At 44.0% G+C, this 20,745-nt stretch overlaps 1 protein-coding gene across 1 annotated transcript in view; it reads left to right on the top strand.

Annotated features, from left to right (window-relative positions):
• Positions 1–20,745, top strand: part of SNX31 (sorting nexin 31) — a 56,242-nt gene that overhangs the window by 21,612 nt on the left and 13,885 nt on the right. Inside the window, exons 6-10 of the mRNA XM_032421901.1 lie at positions 3,560–3,650; positions 4,592–4,679; positions 7,934–8,003; positions 13,736–13,828; positions 18,144–18,347. Coding sequence (XP_032277792.1) covers positions 3,560–3,650; positions 4,592–4,679; positions 7,934–8,003; positions 13,736–13,828; positions 18,144–18,347 — 546 coding nt within the window. The remainder of the gene's footprint in view (positions 1–3,559; positions 3,651–4,591; positions 4,680–7,933; positions 8,004–13,735; positions 13,829–18,143; positions 18,348–20,745) is intronic.

Below are 20,745 nucleotides of genomic sequence, written 5' to 3'. Positions count from 1 at the left end.
CATAGTTGGGAGCAGGAAAGGGAGTGGAGTCCAGATGAGTCTGAAATAGGCTGTACCCAGGTAGGCTGGTGACAGGTTCAGTCAGAGTGACAAAGGAACTCTTAAAGGCTAAGAGTTGTCCCTCCTCCCCCACAGGGAAAACCCCTGAAGCCAACACCCTAGCAGGTCTAACTCTGGGTCCAGAGGGCCAGACCTGAATTCTAGTTGGTTCTGTGAAGAGTCTGAGGACAAGACCCAGAGACTATCCTCCCTGTCTTTAGATGGCAGCCGTTACCAGCTCTGTCCCCAGGGCCTTTTCTCCCTCCCCTGGGCATCAAGGGGACACCAGCTTCTCACACCCACACACTGTTCCCAGGTCCTTTTCCTTTGGAGGGTTTTAGTTCTAATCCTCCAGAGAAGTATGTGAGGGAAAATGTAAAGTTATAAACAGGTGGATGTCAGAAAGTTTCTAGGGCCTTCCCAAGGACAGGACATTCTTGTGCTGGGGACATGGTACCTGACACCTCCTGGGCAGGAAACAAGCCCTCCCTGTTGCGTTCCCAGCCCTCGAGCCCACCTTCACCTGAAACCGTGGGGTGGGTGGATGGCCTCTCCCTACATCATGGCTCCTCATTCTAGCTTGGAGATTCAAGCCGGTCCATGCCCTCCTGGTCTCCAAAGAGCAGTTTTGTCCCCAGACTAGGAAATGTCCCTTCTCTAGGGTCTTGACTCTGCCCAAGAGTGATCATTTTCGACCTTCCTTCCTATGAAAGTCACTGCGCACAACCTTTTCTTGGCTCCTGTACCGCTGTCCTGGTTGAACGGGATCAGCAGCCACCTCATCGCCAAGGCTATCCATTGAGAAGTTACCCTAGGGCCCCCCTCCTTCACCACCCCCAACCCCCCAAATCCTACTGACCTTGTGTCCCAAGTCTCTCTCCTAATAATTCCCGTCTTCTCATTTCCTCCTCTCCAACCTCACACCCTTAGTTTGAATCCTCATTTCTCAGCTAGATTTCTATAGCAGCCCCAAAACCAATCCCTGCTTCCAGCATTGCCAGTCTTCAATACTGACCTCCAGAATGACCTTTCTAAAAAGACACTTAATGCCTGAGGGGATTTATAAAAAAAAAAAAAAACCCAAACCTCTCAAATACAAAAGCACTGTTCCCTAAATTGTCCTCGTGGGACCTACACAGTGAGAGACTGACACATCAGTGAGGGGAGGAGGACAGTAATAGGAGGGCGGAGGCCGCAAACACAGACACCTCCAGGGCCAGGCCCGTAACGCAGGGGTGCAGATGAGGGACGTGAGATACTTTGGGAATGGTGGGGCCCATGGAGAACTGGAGAGCCCCTGCCCTGCCCGACAGCATCATTATTGACCTGTTTTCCGCATACTGGGCTCACTGGCCTGATGAGACATACCTGCAGCTGAAGTAGGCTGCCCGCTGGGAGTCTGGGGTCTCCTCCCTGCTGGAGTTAGGGCAAGAGCTGAATTCAAGTGACCGCACTGCCACGTCATAGCTGTGTGAGTTTGGGTAAGTTGCTTAACCTCTCAAGACAGTGTCTAAGTAATTACAGAAATAGCTCATGTTCCATCAACAGTGGTGGTTATGGTTATTTCTCATTATGGGTATTATTATTGATGTTGGAGAGAGTGTTGAGTCAGTATTGAGTAGAGTAGTAAGTCTAGGGTTCCACAATACCATCATCTCTTTTGCCCGGGTCCCCTTGTAACTAATAGCGAAGTTTAACAAGGTGCATTTGTGATCTCAGAAAAATATACTTTCCCTCTTCTAATCACACCGACTTGTGAGAAATTCAAACCGCTGACACTGACATCATTAACATCAGGTAAGTTTACCTGGAGGTTCTGGCCTCGAAGTGGTGGCGTTTCTATAAAAAGTAAAATGAGCAGTTGGCCAGGCAGGCAGGTGAATTCTCTTCCAGGGGCTGGGAACTTCTCCAGCTTGCATAAAAATGTAATTTAAATTTTGTGATTGAAAATCATTGTTTATTTCTCCTCAAGCATACTCGCCCCAACTCTCCACCTCACCGCCATCCTGCTGGGCTCCTTTAAGGAACCAGCAACAAGCTAAAATCTCATTTTGGTTTTTAACTCATTTGCACTAATGTGGTTTTATTGGTGGTGGTTGTATTTTGAAGTATCCTTAACATTTGCTAAGAAGAAAATATTACTGTGTCTCTTTTTGTCGATGCTTACTCCTCTCGAAAGAAGGTACGTGTGTTTATGTCTTTATAAATTATAAAAGGCTTCTCCATTCTTCCCCCAGCCCCCCCAACTCCTTTATCTGCCCTGGCACGTAAGCTTGCTATTTTCACTGAACAAGTCAGAGAAGAGAGAAATCAAATCTGAATGGACATGGATCACACTCTAGGAAAAGATGTCTTTGCAATCTGTTCCATCCCAGCACACCCTCACCCCTGCCACACAGGAACGCTGGGTTTTGGTTTGGAGGTTTTGCACTGGCGTGGGGATGGGCGAGGTAGAAGGGAGGCGAATGGGGACAAGCCTTGAGTGAACGTGTGAAAAGATCCCAGGCTCTTCTTTATTTTCAAAGCTATGCCGAGAACACCCACTCATATCATCCACCTAATAGGACTGTCTCATGAGGTAATTTACAGATCTCTGACAAGAAAAGTACCCCTTTGAGCCTCGTATTTGCCACCTTGAGAACTTGGAGCTGTGGTTAAAGCATCAGCTCACACACATGACAGGAAAGGTGAAGCCTCGAGTGTCACAGAGGTGATCTAGTGAATTCAGGGTGTGCAAGCAAAGAAATCACTCTGGAGCCCAGGCTTCAAGAGGGAGCATCTGGGTGGGTGAAGAAGGGGAGAGTCTGTGGTGACATGGACATTCCCACTAAGGGAAGGTGAGTTACTGTAAGACATGATGAGGTTCCAGCCTCATGACCCACTGGCAAAAATGAAACCATTGGAATGAAAGCCATTTGACAGAAAGGCCAAGGAGGAACATGAAATGAGAGCAGCCTGTGCCTGGGATCTGAGGTTTCACTGAGCAACCGCCATACAAATTAGCCTTGACCATCACAGGAGACGTCAGACAGAGGCAGGCCCAGGGGGTCAAGGACGGCCGGTAGCTCATGCACTTTCACCTGCCAGCCAAGGGGCGGGGCACGTCCCTTCTCCCAGTGTGGGATAAGCCAGCCCATAGGAAGGTGATCTGGTGTGGGGGCCCCAGCGGCAGATGTTGCAGAAGGACAGACAGACATGGAGAATGGCTGCTGACCTCCAGTGGGCTGTAAAGACCAGATTCTCTGGGAGACACATCTGTGTCCGAGATGGACCAACCAGCCTCGGCAGAGGCCAGTTCGTGTCCGTTGTGTTGGGGCTGATTTTTATTTTCTTCGCTCTAATGTTTTTAATTTCTAAATTTTCTAAAATTAGTATTAAAGTTTTAGATTCAGAAAAGATTCCTTTTAATGTCGGCGGCCCCTTAAAGCTCCCTCTTATCGACGTTTACAGGCAATTTCAAATCCTGCACATCACCGTAAGCATGGCGGACACTCCTAACTTTTCTTGTCTTTGGTTAAAGGTGGTGTCGCACAGAATGGGACTGTGTCAGGAGCTCTTGGGCTACTTCGGCCTCTTTCTCATTCGGTTTTGCAAAGAGGGCAAACTGTCTGGTAAGGAGAGAAGGAACGCAGGGCAGCCAGGAGCCGGGGAGGGCACTCAGCCCACAGGATGCAGGAGACACAGCCGAGGGCAGGGCGGCGTGGGGGCCTTGCTACTGCCCTCAGCCCCTGGATCAAAAGGGGGGGCTGAGAGGTTGTGTCAGTGTTCAGGGTGAGCCGGGGATGAGCAGCTCCCCGGAGAGGTGGCCCGGGCAGTAGCAAGACGTCAGGTCCTTCCAGCAACTGCACTTGGTCTTGTGCCTGCCCCAGCCCCACGCCTAATGTCTGTCTCGCCTTGACCCTAGCCGCTGACCGCCAGCCATCACACAACCCCCTCAAAAACGGAGTGCGAGACTCCAGGTGTCAGGACATCTCATCACACCATCACTTCTCCTTGTTAAGGAATGTTGGCTATAAAATGTGGATGCTATAGATAAGTTCTCAGATTCTTAAAACACACATAATGAGGTAGTGAAAGAGGACAGTATGATTCACATCACTTTTGCATTTCTCTGCAGTGTATGTCTAAGACATTACAAGTTATTTACTTGTGAAATGGTATCGGTTATCTGAAGGCAGTTTACATATGTTCTCAAGAAGCTGCAGAGAGGTGGTCTTGAGTTGGATGTTAAGGGGTTTGTGTGGCAGCTCGGCCACTGAGGTCCGCAGTGTGCTGGCGAAGGCAGCAGACCTCTCTGGACCTCAGGTTCTTCTTCAGTATCACTGGGTAAAATATCCCCTCCTAAAGGTGTTGATATTTTATGAGGATCAAATGCTATTTATCTTTTGAAGGAATTTCAGAAAGTTAAAAATTGTGTACAAATGCAAGGGAATATTATTGTTGTGATTTTATTCTTTCTAATGGTAATGATTTATTTTCTCATTTCAAAGCCTCGGTATGTAAACTATATGTGCTGTTTCAACCAATAAGACTCTCTTTCCCCTTTCTCTAGTCATGAAAAAATTGGTGGACTTTGAACTCCCTTATGTGAGTCTTCGAAGCGCTGAAGTGGAAAACTGCAAGGTCGGACTCAGGAAGTGGTAAGCATTTATGGTGATGGTAGGTATTTGAGGATGTTTTAGATTCCTGCTGAGAATTTGTTGGTCTCACCCTGTCTGCCCACAACCTAACAGCTAGAGAGGGACCAGGAACTTGGAGACAGTTGAGAGGAGAGCAATAAAGAAGAGAGAGTGGAGAATGAACCAGAATATTTGTCCTAAACAATAGGAGGTTGAGGATGACCTTCACTGGTCTCCAGTAAGTACTTGAGGGATATTGTCATGAAGATGGTGGCCATGAAGGCAAGGCTTGAAAAGTAAGTGCTGTTGGGGTGGGGATCGAAGCAGGAATGATGAGAAACTGCAGGTTGTGGGCTTGCTTTGGAATGGGTTACCAACTGTATTAATTGACGGAATTTGTTGATTACAAGCAGGTGCAGTTCATCTGTTGAACTGTGGTATTCCCTAAAGGCCAAGGGTGGACTCAGCCAACTTGCAGTGAATTTGAACTCTTAAGTATTCAGCTTACATTCCTAAATGATTCCAACAATAAATGCATATAAACCAGGGCCAGCCATACTCCTAGATTGATTGAACACCTTGCAGAAAATACTACCCTTTCCCCCAGAAACAAGAAGCCCTATGGAGAGCTAACAAGCGGAAAATAACAAGAAGCACCCTGGGGCGCCTGGGTGGCTGAGTAGGTTGAACATCTGACTCTTGATTTTGGCTCAGGTCATGGATCTCAGGGTTGTGAGATCGAGCCCCATGTCAGGCTCCACGCTCAGTGGGGAGTCTGCTTGAGATTCTTTCCCTCTGCCCCTCCTCCCATTCTCTCTCTTGCTCTCTCTCAAATAAATCTTTTAAAAAAATAGGAAGCACCCCACATATATCCCATAATCTGTAGTTCGCAGTGTTTATTACCATGGCTGTATTGGATTGCTTCTTTGGTTCCCTCTCTCCCAGCCCAGCTATTCTGTAATCTGAGCACAGAAGTCTTATAGAAAGGCATTTTGTAATCTAGGAATAGTAGCTATCTCGACCTCGTGATGCCTTGCTTAGAGCTCCAGTCTGTGGTTTTGAATTTTGGAAGGATATTTTGGGCAAGGCTAAAAGTTCATATACTGCTATTCAAAAGTATTCTGAGAAACTGTCAAAACCTGTGGCATGGAACCCTGAGAAGGGGAAAAGGAAAAACCCTGAGCAGTTCCATCTAAGTGTTTCTGGAAGCTGCTTAGTATAACAAGTGGCTGAGCATGATTGTTCCTGGGATCAGAGTATGTGAATCTAAATCCCAGCCCTCTCAGGATTTAGCTGAATAACCTTAGCCAAGTTACTCAAGCTCACTAAGCCTCAGTTTCTTTACCTGTAAAATGGGAATAATAATAAGAGTCTACCACAAACAATTAATATGAGGGTTAAATAAAATAATTCCACATGCTCAATAAATTTTGGTCTTGTTTGTTACTGTTATATTGAGGATAATAATGATAATAGTAATAACAATAACAACAGAAATCCCTGGGGCTTAGACTGTTTGCTCATGGGCTCTCCAGAGAACTTGACATCAAAGAAGACATGAGGATTCTGTCCCTCACCTTGAAGCCTTAATTGGAAATTGGGCTTAGCCTATGTCTTCATTAAATAGGTATATTCTAGATCATCAGTGCAAGAGAAAATGTCATTCACTTGTCAGCGTCTCGGATCCAGGTGGGTTGCCTTTGCTTAGGGGAACTGGGAAGAAAGGAGGTCCCACTCCAGTTGTTAGAGCTGAGGGTCAAGTCACCCGAGGGGGAGAGCATGGAGTAGGATCCTGAAGGTGACTTGTCCTCTTTCTAGGAAAAATCTAAGTGAGTGGGAGCAGGGAGGCTAGCTTAGCTGCCATGAGCTAAGGGGATTCCCAGCAGGTGAAGCATCACAATGAAGCCTAGCCAGCATTTGGGGGATTTTTCTCTGTCTGTGAATTTTCTGGTGCATCTCTCCAATTATGATATGGTTCCTTCCAGACTGGAGGGAGCCCACCCTGGCCTCTCAGAGCCCCAGTGTGGGATGCATCTGGGGGCTCTCTAGCTCTGACGTAACAGTTGCTATTCTCTGCCATGGAGAATAGGGTGTATGCGCTGCATGGCAAATTAGCTAAATAGAATATAACAGAGTGCTTCTGTTGCTCCTCCCCCAGGAGGAAGGTGATCTTCAAGTTACATTTTCATCCTTTCCTAATCTATGCCAATCCCATTGGTCTATTAACCATTCACTTCTAAGTGCAGTGATTCTACTTACGTCTGCCTTCAGATTGGTTTAGACCAGCTGCAGTGGATCCTTTCCTGACCGTTTCCATCCATTCTCAGCAGCTCCTGTGCTTATACAGGAGCCATGATTTCAGTTTATCCTGATGATTCTGGATCCGTTAGACAGACATGGAGCCCTGCCATTTGCAAGTCACTTTGTGAAGGTCCAGAGGGGCAACTCCAAATAGGATGCAGCCCCGACGTACCTGGTATCAAGATCAGCTTGATGAGAGCAGTGATCAGGATGAATTCAGAGTGCTAAGGATGCACAGAGGATGGAGTGGAAGCCTTGGGGAGTGGGGACCAGAGGATGCCAGGGGAGGCAGATAAGTCAGGGATGGAGGCTGGGGAGGACAGTGGTCTTCCAAGCAGAGGAGAGAACACATGGTTGGAATGTAGAGTGTGAGGGAGGGAGGTGGGTCATAGATGGAGCTGGAAATGAAAGCTAGGTATCCCACGATGAGCACCATGGAAGGGAGCAGGATGAGTGATCTAACTCCTGGGACTATGAGAGTCCAAAGATTACTCAGGAAAGAACACTCAGGTTCGAATGCAGAGCCTGAGACTGAGGGGGGCAAGGCTGAGGCGGATGGCCTGACAAAGAGAGCAGCTTGGGGGATAGACGGGGGTGGCCTGGGTGCAGGGCAGTGATACAGATGTGGGTACGGGGCTGAGGAAGACACCAGGTCCTGTGGGGGGGGGAGAGGGCATCCACACTTGGGGACTGGCAGTGGGGCTGAGCGTGAAAGGGGCTGTGGACCATTTTCCGTCAGCTTTATTGTTTGGCATCTTTACTCTCAGGGTCCACCAGGCTAGGGTTTATAGTGTAAAGAAAGTAGGAGACAGAGAGGTGGAGGGACAAACTGAAAGCCAGGCGAGGAGAGGGGTGTTAGAAAGGGGGGGGCTCAGTTTAAAGTGTGGGGGGCCACCACTTCAGAGAGCACTTTCTCCCAGGTGTGCCCACCAGCCATGTCATATGAATGACCTTAATGCTCCTGAATCACACAGGTACATGGACCCATCCCTGGACTCCGTGCTGATGGACTGCCCAGCAGCGGTAGATTTGATCTATATGCAGGTGAGGGTGACCGAGGACTCTCAAAACATCAGATGTTCTTGACCATTTGAGATTGAAACCATTAGAAAAAATTTGTAATAGCTAAGAATTCTACCTCCATAGCTAGAAGAGGGAAATTCACAGAGACAGAAAGTACAATAGAAGTTATTAGGGGCTGGGGGGCAGGGAGTTATTGTTTAATGGGTACGGAATTTTTGCTAGGGATGCTAAAAAAGTAGGTATAAGAGAGTGTTAATAGTTACATGACATTATGAATGTTTTTAGTGCCACCGAATTGTACACTTAAAAATGGTTAAGAAGTGGGGCACCTGGGTGGCTCAGTCAGTTAAGCGTCTGCCTTCGGCTCAGGTCATGATCCCAGGGTCCTGGGTTGGAGTCCCGAGTTGGGCTCCCTGCTCAGCTGAGAGCCTGCTTCTCCTTCGGCCTCTCCCCCTGCTCACACGTGCGCCCTCTCTCTCTCTCTCTCTAAAATAAATAAACCTTTTGGGGCGCCTGGGTGGCTCAGTTGGTTAAGCGACTGCCTTCGGCTCAGGTCATGATCCTGGAGTCCCTGGATCGAGTCCCGCATCGGGCTCCCTGCTCGGCGGGGAGTCTGCTTCTCCCTCTGACCCTCCCCCATCTCATGCTCTCTCTCTCATTCTCTCTCTATCTCAAATAAATAAATAAAATCTTTTAAAAAAATAAATAAATAAAAAAATAAAATAAATAAACCTTTTAAAAAATGGTTAAAATGATAAATATTATATGTATTTTACCACAGTAAAAAAATTTTAAAAAGAAGCAGAATTTAGAAAGAAAGTTCTACCTCCATTTTAACAATCTTTCTGAGTTTTCTAGCCGACACTCCATCATCTGGGCCAATTTCCATGAGCTTAGAAATGATGTCCCTGATCATCTAAAGCTACGTGTGGTCCCTAAATCTCATTTTAGCATCATCTTCTTTTTCCCTGAGCTGACAAGCAGCGTACCTGCCCACAGGCCCCGCTTCAGGGGTGTGTAGCCTGTGAAACAGCACTGGGCCCCAAGCTCAGATGGGCCCCACACTTGTTTAAGATTCTGCTGTCGCCATCTTGAAATCCTCAATTTTGGAACAACAGACCCCACATTTTCATTTTGCATCAGGCTCTGCAAATTATGTTACTGGTGCTGCCTACCCCGGTGCCCTAAGCCCCAGAAAGTACATTTAGAGTTTGGCTCCTTTCCTTTCCCGGACTCAGGAAAGGTGGTGAAGGTTCTACTAAGCAGTGGGACGGTCAGCGGACGCTGCCTCTGTGATACGTCTCCAGTTACCCCCCGACCCCCCTCTGTTCTCCTGCCTCACCAGCCCCCTGTCGCTACATACACGATGTTTCTCCATGGAATGGGAGTTATCACTTACACAGAAAGGCAAAGACAGGGTACCTGGTGGCTCAGTCAATTAAGCGTCCGACTCTTGGTTTCTGCTCAGGTCATATCTCAGGGTTGTGAGATCGACCCCACATCAGCTCCATGCTCAACAGGGAGTCTCCTGGAGATTCTCTGTCTCTCTGCCCCTCCCCTCGCTCACTCTCATTCTAAATAAATAAATAAAATCTTTTTAAAAAGGCAAAGACAGAGTGGCGGATTTCCCTTTTATATTCATAAAGCAAAGGCTCATCTTTGAAGAAATGACCACACTTCCATATTATCTTGTAAAGCAACGAGCAGGTGCTTTATGCACCCAGAGAGAGGGAAACTGCTCGGTGTTTTACTAAAGCTGTATGCAAAAGGACTGCCTGGCACAGGCCAAGCAGGGCAGCCGAAGGCAGGAGAACTCACCAAATGCGTCAGAAGAACTAAAAGTAATTACCAGCTGGGGAAGGTGGGCATGGCGTGTTCACGCACCATGCACCAAAGTCACAGGGCACTGTGCCGCCATTTAACCGGCAGTGTTTTTACTTAGTGTCTCACAAAATCATGGTACCAGAATCCACAGTATCTTCAATTTGACAAAGTAGAGCATCATTGACATCTGTATTTTCCCCACTAGACCACCAGCCCCATGCAGGGACCTTGGCTTTTCCAACGCTGGATGCAGCACCTGGGGGTAGGACTGAGCAGACACAGGGAGCCCAGCGGCCAGAATGTCTATAAGGGGTCACAGCCCTAATACCCACTCCTTCTTATATGACTTTTTTTTTTTTTTCAGATTTTATTTATTTATTTGGGAGAGAGAGACAGAGATAGTGAGCAGGGAAGAGAGGAAGAAGCAGACTCTCCACTGAGCAGGGAGCCCAATGCGGGGCTCGATCCCAGGACCCTGGGATCATGACCCGAGCTGAAACCAAGAGTCAGACTTAACCAACTGAGCCACCCAGATACCTCTCTTCTGTGACTTTTTAAGAGACCAAGGCAATTTAATAAATCATCCTCACAAAGCTCTTCTAAATTCTGAGGAGGCAAATCAAAATATCACTTATTACATGTTTAATGTTCACTGTTGTAGTTTAATGGCTAGAATATAGTTTTGAGTTCATTTCTTATCATATTTTAATTAAACCCACGTTGCGTGAGTTGGAACATAACTTGCCATTTTAAATGTTTACTGAGGCTCATTGCTGTTGTACCCCTGCTGTTACAGCACGTTATTAGTTGTGTCTGGTCTATTTGATACCACGTCCTTGGGGAGAATGCATCACCCAATTCTATTGTTCTGGTGGGAAACAGAGTCTTTCTGGCCTGGTTTCCAGGATACGTTGTGGTGAGAAGTAGGACCTGCCAGCATCATCATAGGAATTTTATCTGTCTTCATCAAGGAGTTGTAAACCAGAGAGAAATGGACCGTATTTCCTCTGCTTATAGCTGGGGAAAAAAATGGCTTCACAGAAAATGCACTGAATTCAGTTTCAAAGATGCGTTCTGTCCCTTGCTCTGCGGCAGGCTGTCTCTCCATGTGATCTGGGGCCCGCCACTTCATCCTCCTGAACCCGGCACTACAACGTCCCCCTGTTAAGCAATGAGATTGAACGAACAGTTTCTACGTTCTCCCTCCGCCCGAATAGACTGGTATTCAAACTGTAGCTCTTTGCCTGGCAAAATCTGCAAAAGATTGTAGTTGACGTTATAATCATCTGTGCCATTATCATCAGTATTCTCATTGTTCACTGAGTCCATGCAGAGGTACCAAGAAGTCGGCCCCAGGGAGTCATGACCACCATTGTGGTCTCTTTTGGTGAACTCTTCTCAGCTCCCCTCGAAAGAAAATGCCTCCCTCCCTCTCTGCTCCTGTGGTATTTTGTTTATACCCTCCATTATGGTGCTTCTCACCCAGCCTTGTAAATACTGCTCATATACCTATTTGCCTAACTAGACTCTGAATGGCCCAGGGCAGAGACTGTCCTGGGAGCTTAGGGTGTGTGAAGGTATGAGAAGCAATCATCCTTTTAAGTAAGTAATGCAGAAAGTTCTTCGGAGTTCTTCCGATAAATAACGATGCCATCATAATTAAGGGACACCCTTTTGATTATTCTAAAGCAGGTGTGCCAAGTGAGGTCCTAGGAGCCAAGTGGACTCCCACATGTTCCCTTTCTTTTTCTTTTTTAAAATTTGAGTAACATTAACAGAATGGAAGATTGTATATAAAACTATAAATTTCTGGGTTTTCTCAAAAATATTGAGGCTTGGTCAGTTCTGGGCCTGCATTTCAGCACCACTGGCCAGTTTGGTTAACTTTGTGCAAATTAGAACAAGAGGTCCCTTCCTCCAGGCCGGCCTAACCCTGTTGTCAGGGCCGTGGCTCGGGGAAGGGAGCACGGGTTGACCGTTAGCTTCCCCGGAGCTCCATGGGCCGGTGCCCTTTGTGCAGAGACTGGCCTACCCGCCCAGGCCTGGCCTTGCTCTGCCATGCCTCCACCAGCTGAAGCTGAGTGGCTGATGCCTTTCTTTATGTTCCTCACTGTGTACCCTCTGCGGGGGATACAAGATATGTGTGTTTGAAGCTCATGAAACCCATGGCTTAGGTGATTTCACTCGATTTTAAAAAATTAGTTTCTACATCAGTCTCCAGCAGCCAGTCTTTGGGGAGCCAGAGAACTGAGCAGAGCCATTTGTCTAAACTTGACTCTCTCATTGTTAGAATGAGGTCCTGTATGTCATGTATTTGATGACTCGTGAGCCCATAATCAGGGTCAAATCTTTTCAAAGGTAGTGAAACAAAAGCAGTCCGTTCCTGCTGATGTAGGGCATTTAAATCTCTGTGTCTGAGAGTCCCAGGTCCCCTAATGCTGAATGACATATCTTCAGTGAGTCCTTACTGTTGTGATTGCTGTTCACCTTTTTAGCCATGCTTTTCTCTTTGAGATCCCTGCCCTGTGATAACAGCCCTTATAGGACTCGACCACCAAGTAGAATTCAGGAAAGGAAAAGGTGTTCCGTTCTTCACACCCACGTCGATTCCATTCAGGCATGGTGTCTAGGTTCAGTTTTGAGAATAGTTGGTGACCATGAGAAGGTCTTGGGGAGGTTAGGTGCCTACATGCTCAGAACTCAGTGGCTTGGGCAAGGACTTGGTGCAGTGGCCAAATCGGGATTTTAACCCAACTCTTGCCACTTACTTGTCGGGTTGTCTCGAAAGCCATAACCTCTCTGGAGGTTTACCCATTTGTAAGATGGGGGGATGTTCCTACCCCACAGAATAATTTGGAAAAAGTCAATAAGAAAACCTTTCTATAACAGGTTCTCAATAAATACTATTTTTCTTCTCCTCTCTAAACCCATCTCCTTTTCCCCCAATCTAAATGGCTAAATCAAAACTTTATTCAGCTTTTCATTCTCTGTTTGGAGATAAAGCATAACCAATAACACTGAGGGATGGAACACGTAAATTTACATTCAGACTAGGGTGTAAATAAGTGCCTGACAATTGGCAAAGAATTGTTGAGTGTTGGCTTTGTGTAAGACCTTGGACAAGGTACACTGAGGCGAAGGACTCAAGGTTTTCCCCTGAGGGGTTAACAGGCTAACTGAAGACCAATGGAAAACTTCTTTTAAATCATGATAAATAAAAATAGCACAGGCTAATCGGCAAGTTTAAATCCCATCAGTTCTGTATGGAACTTCCTGTTTCCCTAAACCCTTGCTAGCCCTGATTATTATATATATTTTAGTCTTTGCCAAGTTGAGAGGCAAAAAAAAAAAAAAAATTACTGATTACTGGTGAGGTTAAATATAGATTTGTAATTTGGAATTCCTTTTTGTTGATTGCTGATACACATTCCTTATTGACATTTTTCCTATTGCTTTACATGAATAATACCAACTTTTCCCCCACATATGATGCAGTCATTTTCTCTGGTTTGCCATTTACTTCTTAGTTTTGTTCTTGATGGTTTTTATGTACAGAAGTTTTATATTTTCATGTAATTATATATTCCTTTATATTTAAAAATATTATTCCTTTCCTCAAGATCAGATTTTTTTTTCTGAATCTTTTTTTTTTTTTGAAACATCTAAACCTTTATCTGGATTTATTTGATTGGGTGGCATGGGGAAAGAGCTAACTGTATTTTCTCTCCCAAGTGTGGCCAGTTTTCCCCAAACCATTGGACGATCTCTTCCTACACCCACTAATTTAAAAAGTAACCTTTATAACATGCTAAATCCTTATGTATGTCCACTGGGGTCTGTTTCTATAGCCTTTCATACATGAGTGTGTTTTTGCCAGATTAATTCATTTCTGCTAAGGTTGCTAATCCTACAACTTCTGTTGTTTTAAGGCAATTCAGGACTTTGAAAAAGAATGGGCCAAACCCACACAGGCTCAGAGGCAGAAATTAGAGGCTCTCCAGAAAGAACACAACCAAACCAAGGTAAATCAGATACTGTACCAAGAGAAATCCCTTGGAGGGGAGTTAAAGAAACATATTAGAATTGAGCTGTTTCTTAATTTATAAACCCATCAACCACTAAAAATGGGGTTCTTTTAAAAAATGAAAATACTGTCATTAATTTTTCTGATTATATTATTTAAAGATTCTGAAAAATACAGACAATAGATTGTGGTGAACGCTTTGCCCACTTAATATAGACCCTCAGCATTTTTTTTTTAACGACCACAGAGTATCCTGTTTTATAGTTATCATTTAGCTAACCAATTTCTTATTATTGAAAATCTGGTGGTTTCCTGTTTTTGCTGCTATAAATCGCTTTGGCAGCGAGTACCATGAGGCCCAGGACTGTGTTTAATTTACACATACCCTGGAAATTCCCAACACCTGGAACGGTTCCTAGCTGAAGGTCCCTGAATACTGCAGGCCGCATCCTCTGTCTTTGCGTACGTGTTCTGTTATTTCTTAGAATATATTTCTAAAAGTCCATTTTTAGAGTTCCATGAAGATCATACCAACTCACACTCCCCCTGTCCCCAAGCAGTGATCCGAGCCTGACGAACAAGGCATATTTTAACAGAAGAAATGGACTCTGCTTCATAGTGTTGTCTTCTTTATCTTTTAGACTTTGCCAGTGGTCACCACTTTGCCAGTGTTCACTCATTGATTTTAAACAAAATGCAAACAAAATTTAGAGGACTCATACCTACATCAATATAGAAAGTAATTCTTCAAAAGCTCAGATGTTTTGAGAATTTCACTGATGGGCAGGATAAGAAAAGGAAAAAGCATCTACTGCCATGATTTAATATTTTCCTTCCTTGGTATCCTGCGTCAGGTTTGTCACGAAAATTTTGGGGTTCAATTTCAGTTATAGTGTTTGTTTTGATGGATAGGATATTTAGATATAATCAGATACATCAGCTGCTTTGGATACAATTACAGATTCTAAGTGCATTTCTGCTCCCTAAACTTTTCAATTTAATAATTTAGTAAGAATATTGTTTTTACCATGTGCTATACTCCACCAAAATTTGTATTTGTATTTTTGACATAAAACAAATTTTATTTTCTATGATGAATGTTTTACCTGATTTTACCATACTATTTGTAATAGTCATCTTTAAAAAACTTTACTTTGAGTGCATGAATTAGATGGGAAAAAAAAAAAAAAAACAAGAACTGAACCATGATTCAAATTAACTGATACTCTCTTGAAGCATCTAAGGATACTGGCATAAAAGCCAGCATTATTTAAGTGTTTATAAAGTTCTTCTGCTAATAGATTCAGCACATTAACAACTATTGCTTTACTTTATGTCCATGTGCAAGAAAACCTGGAGTTGAAAATGAGTGAAATTAGGGGTGCCTGGGTGGCTCAGTTGGTTAAGTGTCTGCCTTCGGCTCAGGTCATGATCCCAGGGTCCTGGGATCGAGTACCGCATCAGGCTCCCTGCTCATTGGGGAGCCTGCTTCTCCTTCTGCCCCTCCCCCAATCGTGCTCGAATACCCTCTCTCAAATAAATAAATAAATAAAATCTTTAAAAAAAGAAAAGAAAATGATGAAATTAATTTAAAGGAGCAATTAGTTGATCTAAATCATAGATGGGCTAACTACAGCCCATGGACCACTGTTTTTGTAAATGAAGTTTTATTGGCACACAGCCATTCATTTATATACTGTCTAAGGCTGCTTTTTGTGCTAGGATGATTAAGGTGGGTAGTTATAATAGAGACAATATGCCCAGAAAACTGAAAATATTTACTATATGGCTGTTTACTAAAAAGTTTGCCAGGGCGCCTGGGTGGCTCAGTTGTTAAGCGTCTGCCTTCGGCTCGGGCCATTGATCCCAGGGTCCTGGGATGGAGCCCCACATCAGGTTCCCTGCTCAGCGGGAAGCCTGCTTCTCCCTCTCCCACTCCCCCTGCTTGTGTTCCTGCTCTCGCTGTCTCTCTCTCTGTCAAATAAATAAAATCTTAAAAAAAAAAAAAAAAAAAAAAGTTTGCCAACCCTCAATCTAAATGAAAATATATGAACATACCTTTTGTAGTTATGCTTGTTAAACTATCTTTTTCAGGTGTAAGCTTCTTTAAAAAACTTATTTTCTTTAAAAAAAAAAACAACCCAACTAATCCTTGCAGATTTCTTTTAGTTTGCATATGGTCAGTAACATCACTACACCTGCTTATTGACTGACAAATGCCCACAAGCATTTTGAACAAGTTACTAATTCATCACTGACTTTCTAGAGAAATGGAGCTTAACTTTTAAACACTTTCCGTCTCTTTGAGAGCATTGCAGCCAAGAGTTGATTACAAAACGTTTTTTAAAGTGTTACCAAGCAATAAGATAACGATTTGTAGCATATAATAAATAAGAAACTATTGTAGCAAGAGCTTAAAACTGCTCTGTATGCTGGTGGCAAGATTACTCAGCCCTTCCCCGACCCCTGCATGCATAGCGTAACTCAGGACCTGTCGTTTCTGCAGTTTCCCATTGACCCAGAGGAGGGCCAGGCAGCTTAACGCATCTCCTAAATTGAAAGCGTGAACCACAGCAAATGAGCTGGTACAAGGAACGATGTGAGGCTGGAAGGGACAGGAGCCTCAAATACCTCTCCCGCCTTGTAGTAACAGTCAGCTGCCCCTCACTGCTCATGTCTGGGCACATTTTACTTTCTCAGAGAGGGCTTCGTATAGTCCTTGAAAGGACTTGCCTTCCTTCAAGAAAGGATCTGGAAAGTGCCAGGTTGTCACTGAGTGATCTCTCTGATTTAACCATGTGTTCAAGTGAGAACTCCCTTTTCTTCGTGCTTATCTCCCACAGCATCAGGCAGGACCATGGTGAAAGCTGGAAGAACCAGGGAGAGGTCCCCAAACTGATATCAGCTTATTAAAAACCAATGGGTAATAATAATGCTTTGTTACAAAAATGAAAAGTCCCGGATAGATATTGTCAGGACAGGATGCCTGGACCACAGGTGTGAACTGCAACTGTCCTCTGTTCTTAAGCCAAGTCAGAAGCAGAGGGAAAGGGGGCACCTGGGTGGCTCAGTCAGTTAAGCATCGGACTCCTGATTCCGGTTCAGGTCATGATCTCAGGGTTGGGCAATTGAGCCCCGTGTCCGGCTCTGTGTTGAGTGTGGAGTCTGCTTAAGATTCTTTCTCTCCCTTTCCCTCTGCCCCTCCCCACTGGCTCTCTCTCTCTCTCTTAGAAAAAAAAAAGAAAAGAAAAGCAGAGGGAAAAGCTAAACCTTAAAAGTTACATAAAGGTGTTCCCTTGACACTATTGGGCTGTCTCTAACTCTACTTAGAAAGCAGACTCACTTTCTCATTTTATTGCCATTTGCAAAAACTCTTCCTCGGACAATTCATACCATCATCATATAATGCAGACTGTAAAAATTAACTACTTTCTTTCTACATAGACCTGAGCTTAGTTTTTTTTTTTAAAAATTGCCTTTTTTTTTAAGGAGGCTCAACATCAAATATAGGGATTGAACTCACAACCCTGAGATCAAGAGTCACATTCTCTACTGACAGAGTCAGCTAGGCTCAGCATTTCATTTATTTATTTATTTATTTATTTACTTATTTATATCTATTTATCTATTTAATATTTTCTTTCTTTCTTTCTTTTTCTTTCTTTCTTTCTTTCTTTCTTTTTCTTTCTTTCTTTCTCTCTCTCTCTCTCTCTCTCTCTCTAAGAGAGAGAGTGCACACAAGAGAGAGCACAAGCAGTGGGGAGGAGCAGAGAGAGGGACAAGCGGACTCTGCACTAATCACAGAACCTGATGCGGGGCTTGATCCCAGGACCCTGAGATCATGACCTGAGCAGAAACCAAGAGTTGGCTGTTTAACAGACTGAGCCACCCGGGCGCCCCCAAACAGCATTTTAAATGTACACTTTTTGTTTATTTTGCTGTTGTAATTTGCTGAGATAGAATCCTATCTACTCATTCATTTGATTCACTCTATTCTTCTCCATTCATCATTCAGTCACTGAATATTTTTGTTCCCACTATGTACCAAGCACTGTAATGGGAGCAGAGACACAATGGTGAATGAGGCAGAAATGGTTCAGCCTTGGCAGGATGCACCATGAACTTCCCCAGGCCTTATTGTCAGGGAGCACAAAGGACATTGTCTTCGTGTGTATCATCCAGAAGAAAAAAGTGCTTTCACTGTGGCTCAATTCCATGTGTTCCACGAGAATGGCAGTAGCTTCTGACATAAGGTTGTCACCTTTTTCAAGCAGTCTCTTGCTTCTTTTGCCCTACCTTCAACCCCGGAGCAGTTTCTGGAGCTGTCCCAAGAGGTCCGGCACTATGGGTACTTGCAGCTGGATCCGTGTACCTGTGACTACCCGGAACCAGGCTGTGGGGCCGTCCTCTCTGTTGGCAATAATGAGATCAGCTGCTGCATAACCCTGCCTGACAACCAGACCCAGGAAATCATTTTCCAGATGAACAGAGTGAAGTGCTGGCAGGTCACTTTCCTTGTAAGTATCTTGGCACTTTGCCTTACCCATGATTTAAAGTCTCTACCCGTGGTTTAAAAATCCTATTGTCTTTGGATGACAAAGTTGGCAGTAGGGAGATGGGCCTGCCATTTGCATCACTACCTTGAGTGGACCGGCATCTAAGCCACATGAAGCATCACCTAATGGTAAAACCTGTCTCTTGTCTGGTGCAAGTGGCCCATCCATAACAGTAGAGACAGCCGTCTTTCCACTTGGCAACAACAGGCTTCTTTACTGCTTGGAGGCTGGTTATAGTAATACGGCATAGAGAAACAATGGCTACTGTTTATGGAGTACTTAATACAGACTCAGTACTGACAAGATTTCTACCCTTGGAAACTGGATGCTGACCAGTAGAGCTCTCCTTAAGGATCCCCAGCCTCATACTTACATTGCCATCTCCTCCCAGAGGAAATGCTATGATCAGATGTATTGAGTGCCTACTTTGTATCACATGTTCTGGGTGCTGCCACATCTATTATTTAATTAAATTCTTGCAATAACTCAGTGAACTAAGTGGGATTATCCCCTTTACACAGGAAACTGGGGTTAACTCGGAGAGGACAAACACTATTAGAACAACTGTGACCCCCAGTTGCTAAATCCTTGGAATCCACAGGGAATTTTTGGCTGGCACGATACTAAGCCTCTCTGTGGCATTTGGTGTTGTCAACCATTACTTGCTTCTCAGAACTCCCTCTCCTTCCTCCTGTTTTGTGGGCTGCCTCTTCCTCTGAGCACTTCTGAAGTGCTCGTTTGCCCTGGGGTTCCATTTCCATCTTTCCTCTACGTATTCTCTGAAATCAATTGCCTACCTCCCTGTCGAAAGGTCCAGTATTTCCTAATGCCTTCTGGACATCTACACCAGGTGTCTCATGGACATCCCAAACGCAGCCTTTTCCCAAACCAGACTCATCCTTGCCCTCTCCTGCCCATCCTAGAGATCCTCCCCACTGTGTTCCCCATTTTGGTAAATACGACTTCTACCACCTGCTAAAGGCCAAACCAGCAATCTTGACATTTTCAGCATATGATTTCAGTCTTTTAAACTTACAGGAACTTGTTTTATGGCCCCAAATCTGGTCTATCTTGGTGAATGTTCCATGTACACTTGAAAAGAATGTGTATTCTGCCACTATTGGGTGAAGTATTCTGTAAGTTATCAATTAGGTCAAGCAGTTGACAGCGTTCAGATCTCCTGTATCCTTGTACGTTTTCTACTTGTTCTATCCGTTACCGAGAGAAGAGGAATGTTAAAACCTTCAAACCTAATTGTGGATTTGTCTATTTCTTTGAGGTTTATCAGTTTTTCCCCTCTTTTCCTGCCTTCTATTGATTAAGTATTTTATGATTCCATGTATTTACACCATTGTTTTTTTTTTTAGTTGTACCTTTTCATTTATTTATGGTTACTTTAGACTTCTTGAACTTATTACATTCCACTTTTAATTATTATACTACACAAAAAGTGTAACAACACTGTACTTCTATTTCCCCTTTTGTGATATTTATTGCCATATTTCTACATATATAATCCTCATGCTGCATTATAATTATTTTTGCTTTTAAACAGTTGATTCTTTTTAAACTTTTAATTTTGATGTAACTGTAGGTTCGCATGCAGTTGTAAGAAATGGTACAGAGATCCTGTGTACTCTTCACCCACTTTTCTCAAATTGTTAGTTACATCTTGCAAAACTATAGCACAACATCAACACCAGAATATTGGCATTGATACAAGCAGGAGTCCAAACATTTTCATTATCCCACGAACCCCTCATGTTGGCCTTTTAGAGCTCTACCCACTTTCTCTCGCCACACCTCTCTCTAGCCCCAAGGAACCACTAATCTGTTTGTTATTTTTATAATTGTGTCATTTCAGGAGTGCTACGTAAAACTTTTGGAAGTGATGGATATATTCATTACTTTGATTGTGGTGATGGTTTCCTGAATGTATGCTTATGTCCAAACTCATCAGATTGTGTACATTAAATATGTGCAGGGTTATTTTTTTACGTCAATTACACCTCAATAAAACTTAAAAAAATAAAAACACAAACAGGTTTTAGAAACCTAAAACAAGGTTATGTACTGGTCAGTTGATGAAAATGTTGTGACCAGAGGTTTGCAGGAACCTAACCCTGCATTTCCCCTGGAGCAATGACTCAGTGTTCAGTAATGCAGTGTTTACAGTGACTTTATAGAACAGGACTACTGTGAATAATAAGAATTGACTGCATTTAGGAGGCAAAAATATAAACAAAAACAAGGAATTGATTACCTTACAAATGTTCTTTAAATGGAATCATATGTAGCCTTAAGGATTGGCTTTTTTTACTCAGCATAATTCTTTAGTAATTCATTCAGATTGTTGTAT

Source organism: Phoca vitulina, unplaced genomic scaffold (genome assembly GCF_004348235.1).
Source record: "Phoca vitulina isolate PV1807 unplaced genomic scaffold, GSC_HSeal_1.0 scaffold25, whole genome shotgun sequence".
In the NCBI taxonomy this organism is placed as follows: domain Eukaryota; kingdom Metazoa; phylum Chordata; class Mammalia; order Carnivora; family Phocidae; genus Phoca; species Phoca vitulina.
The sequence above is the reverse complement of the archived record's forward strand: the minus strand, read 5'-3'. Positions and strand labels throughout refer to the sequence as shown.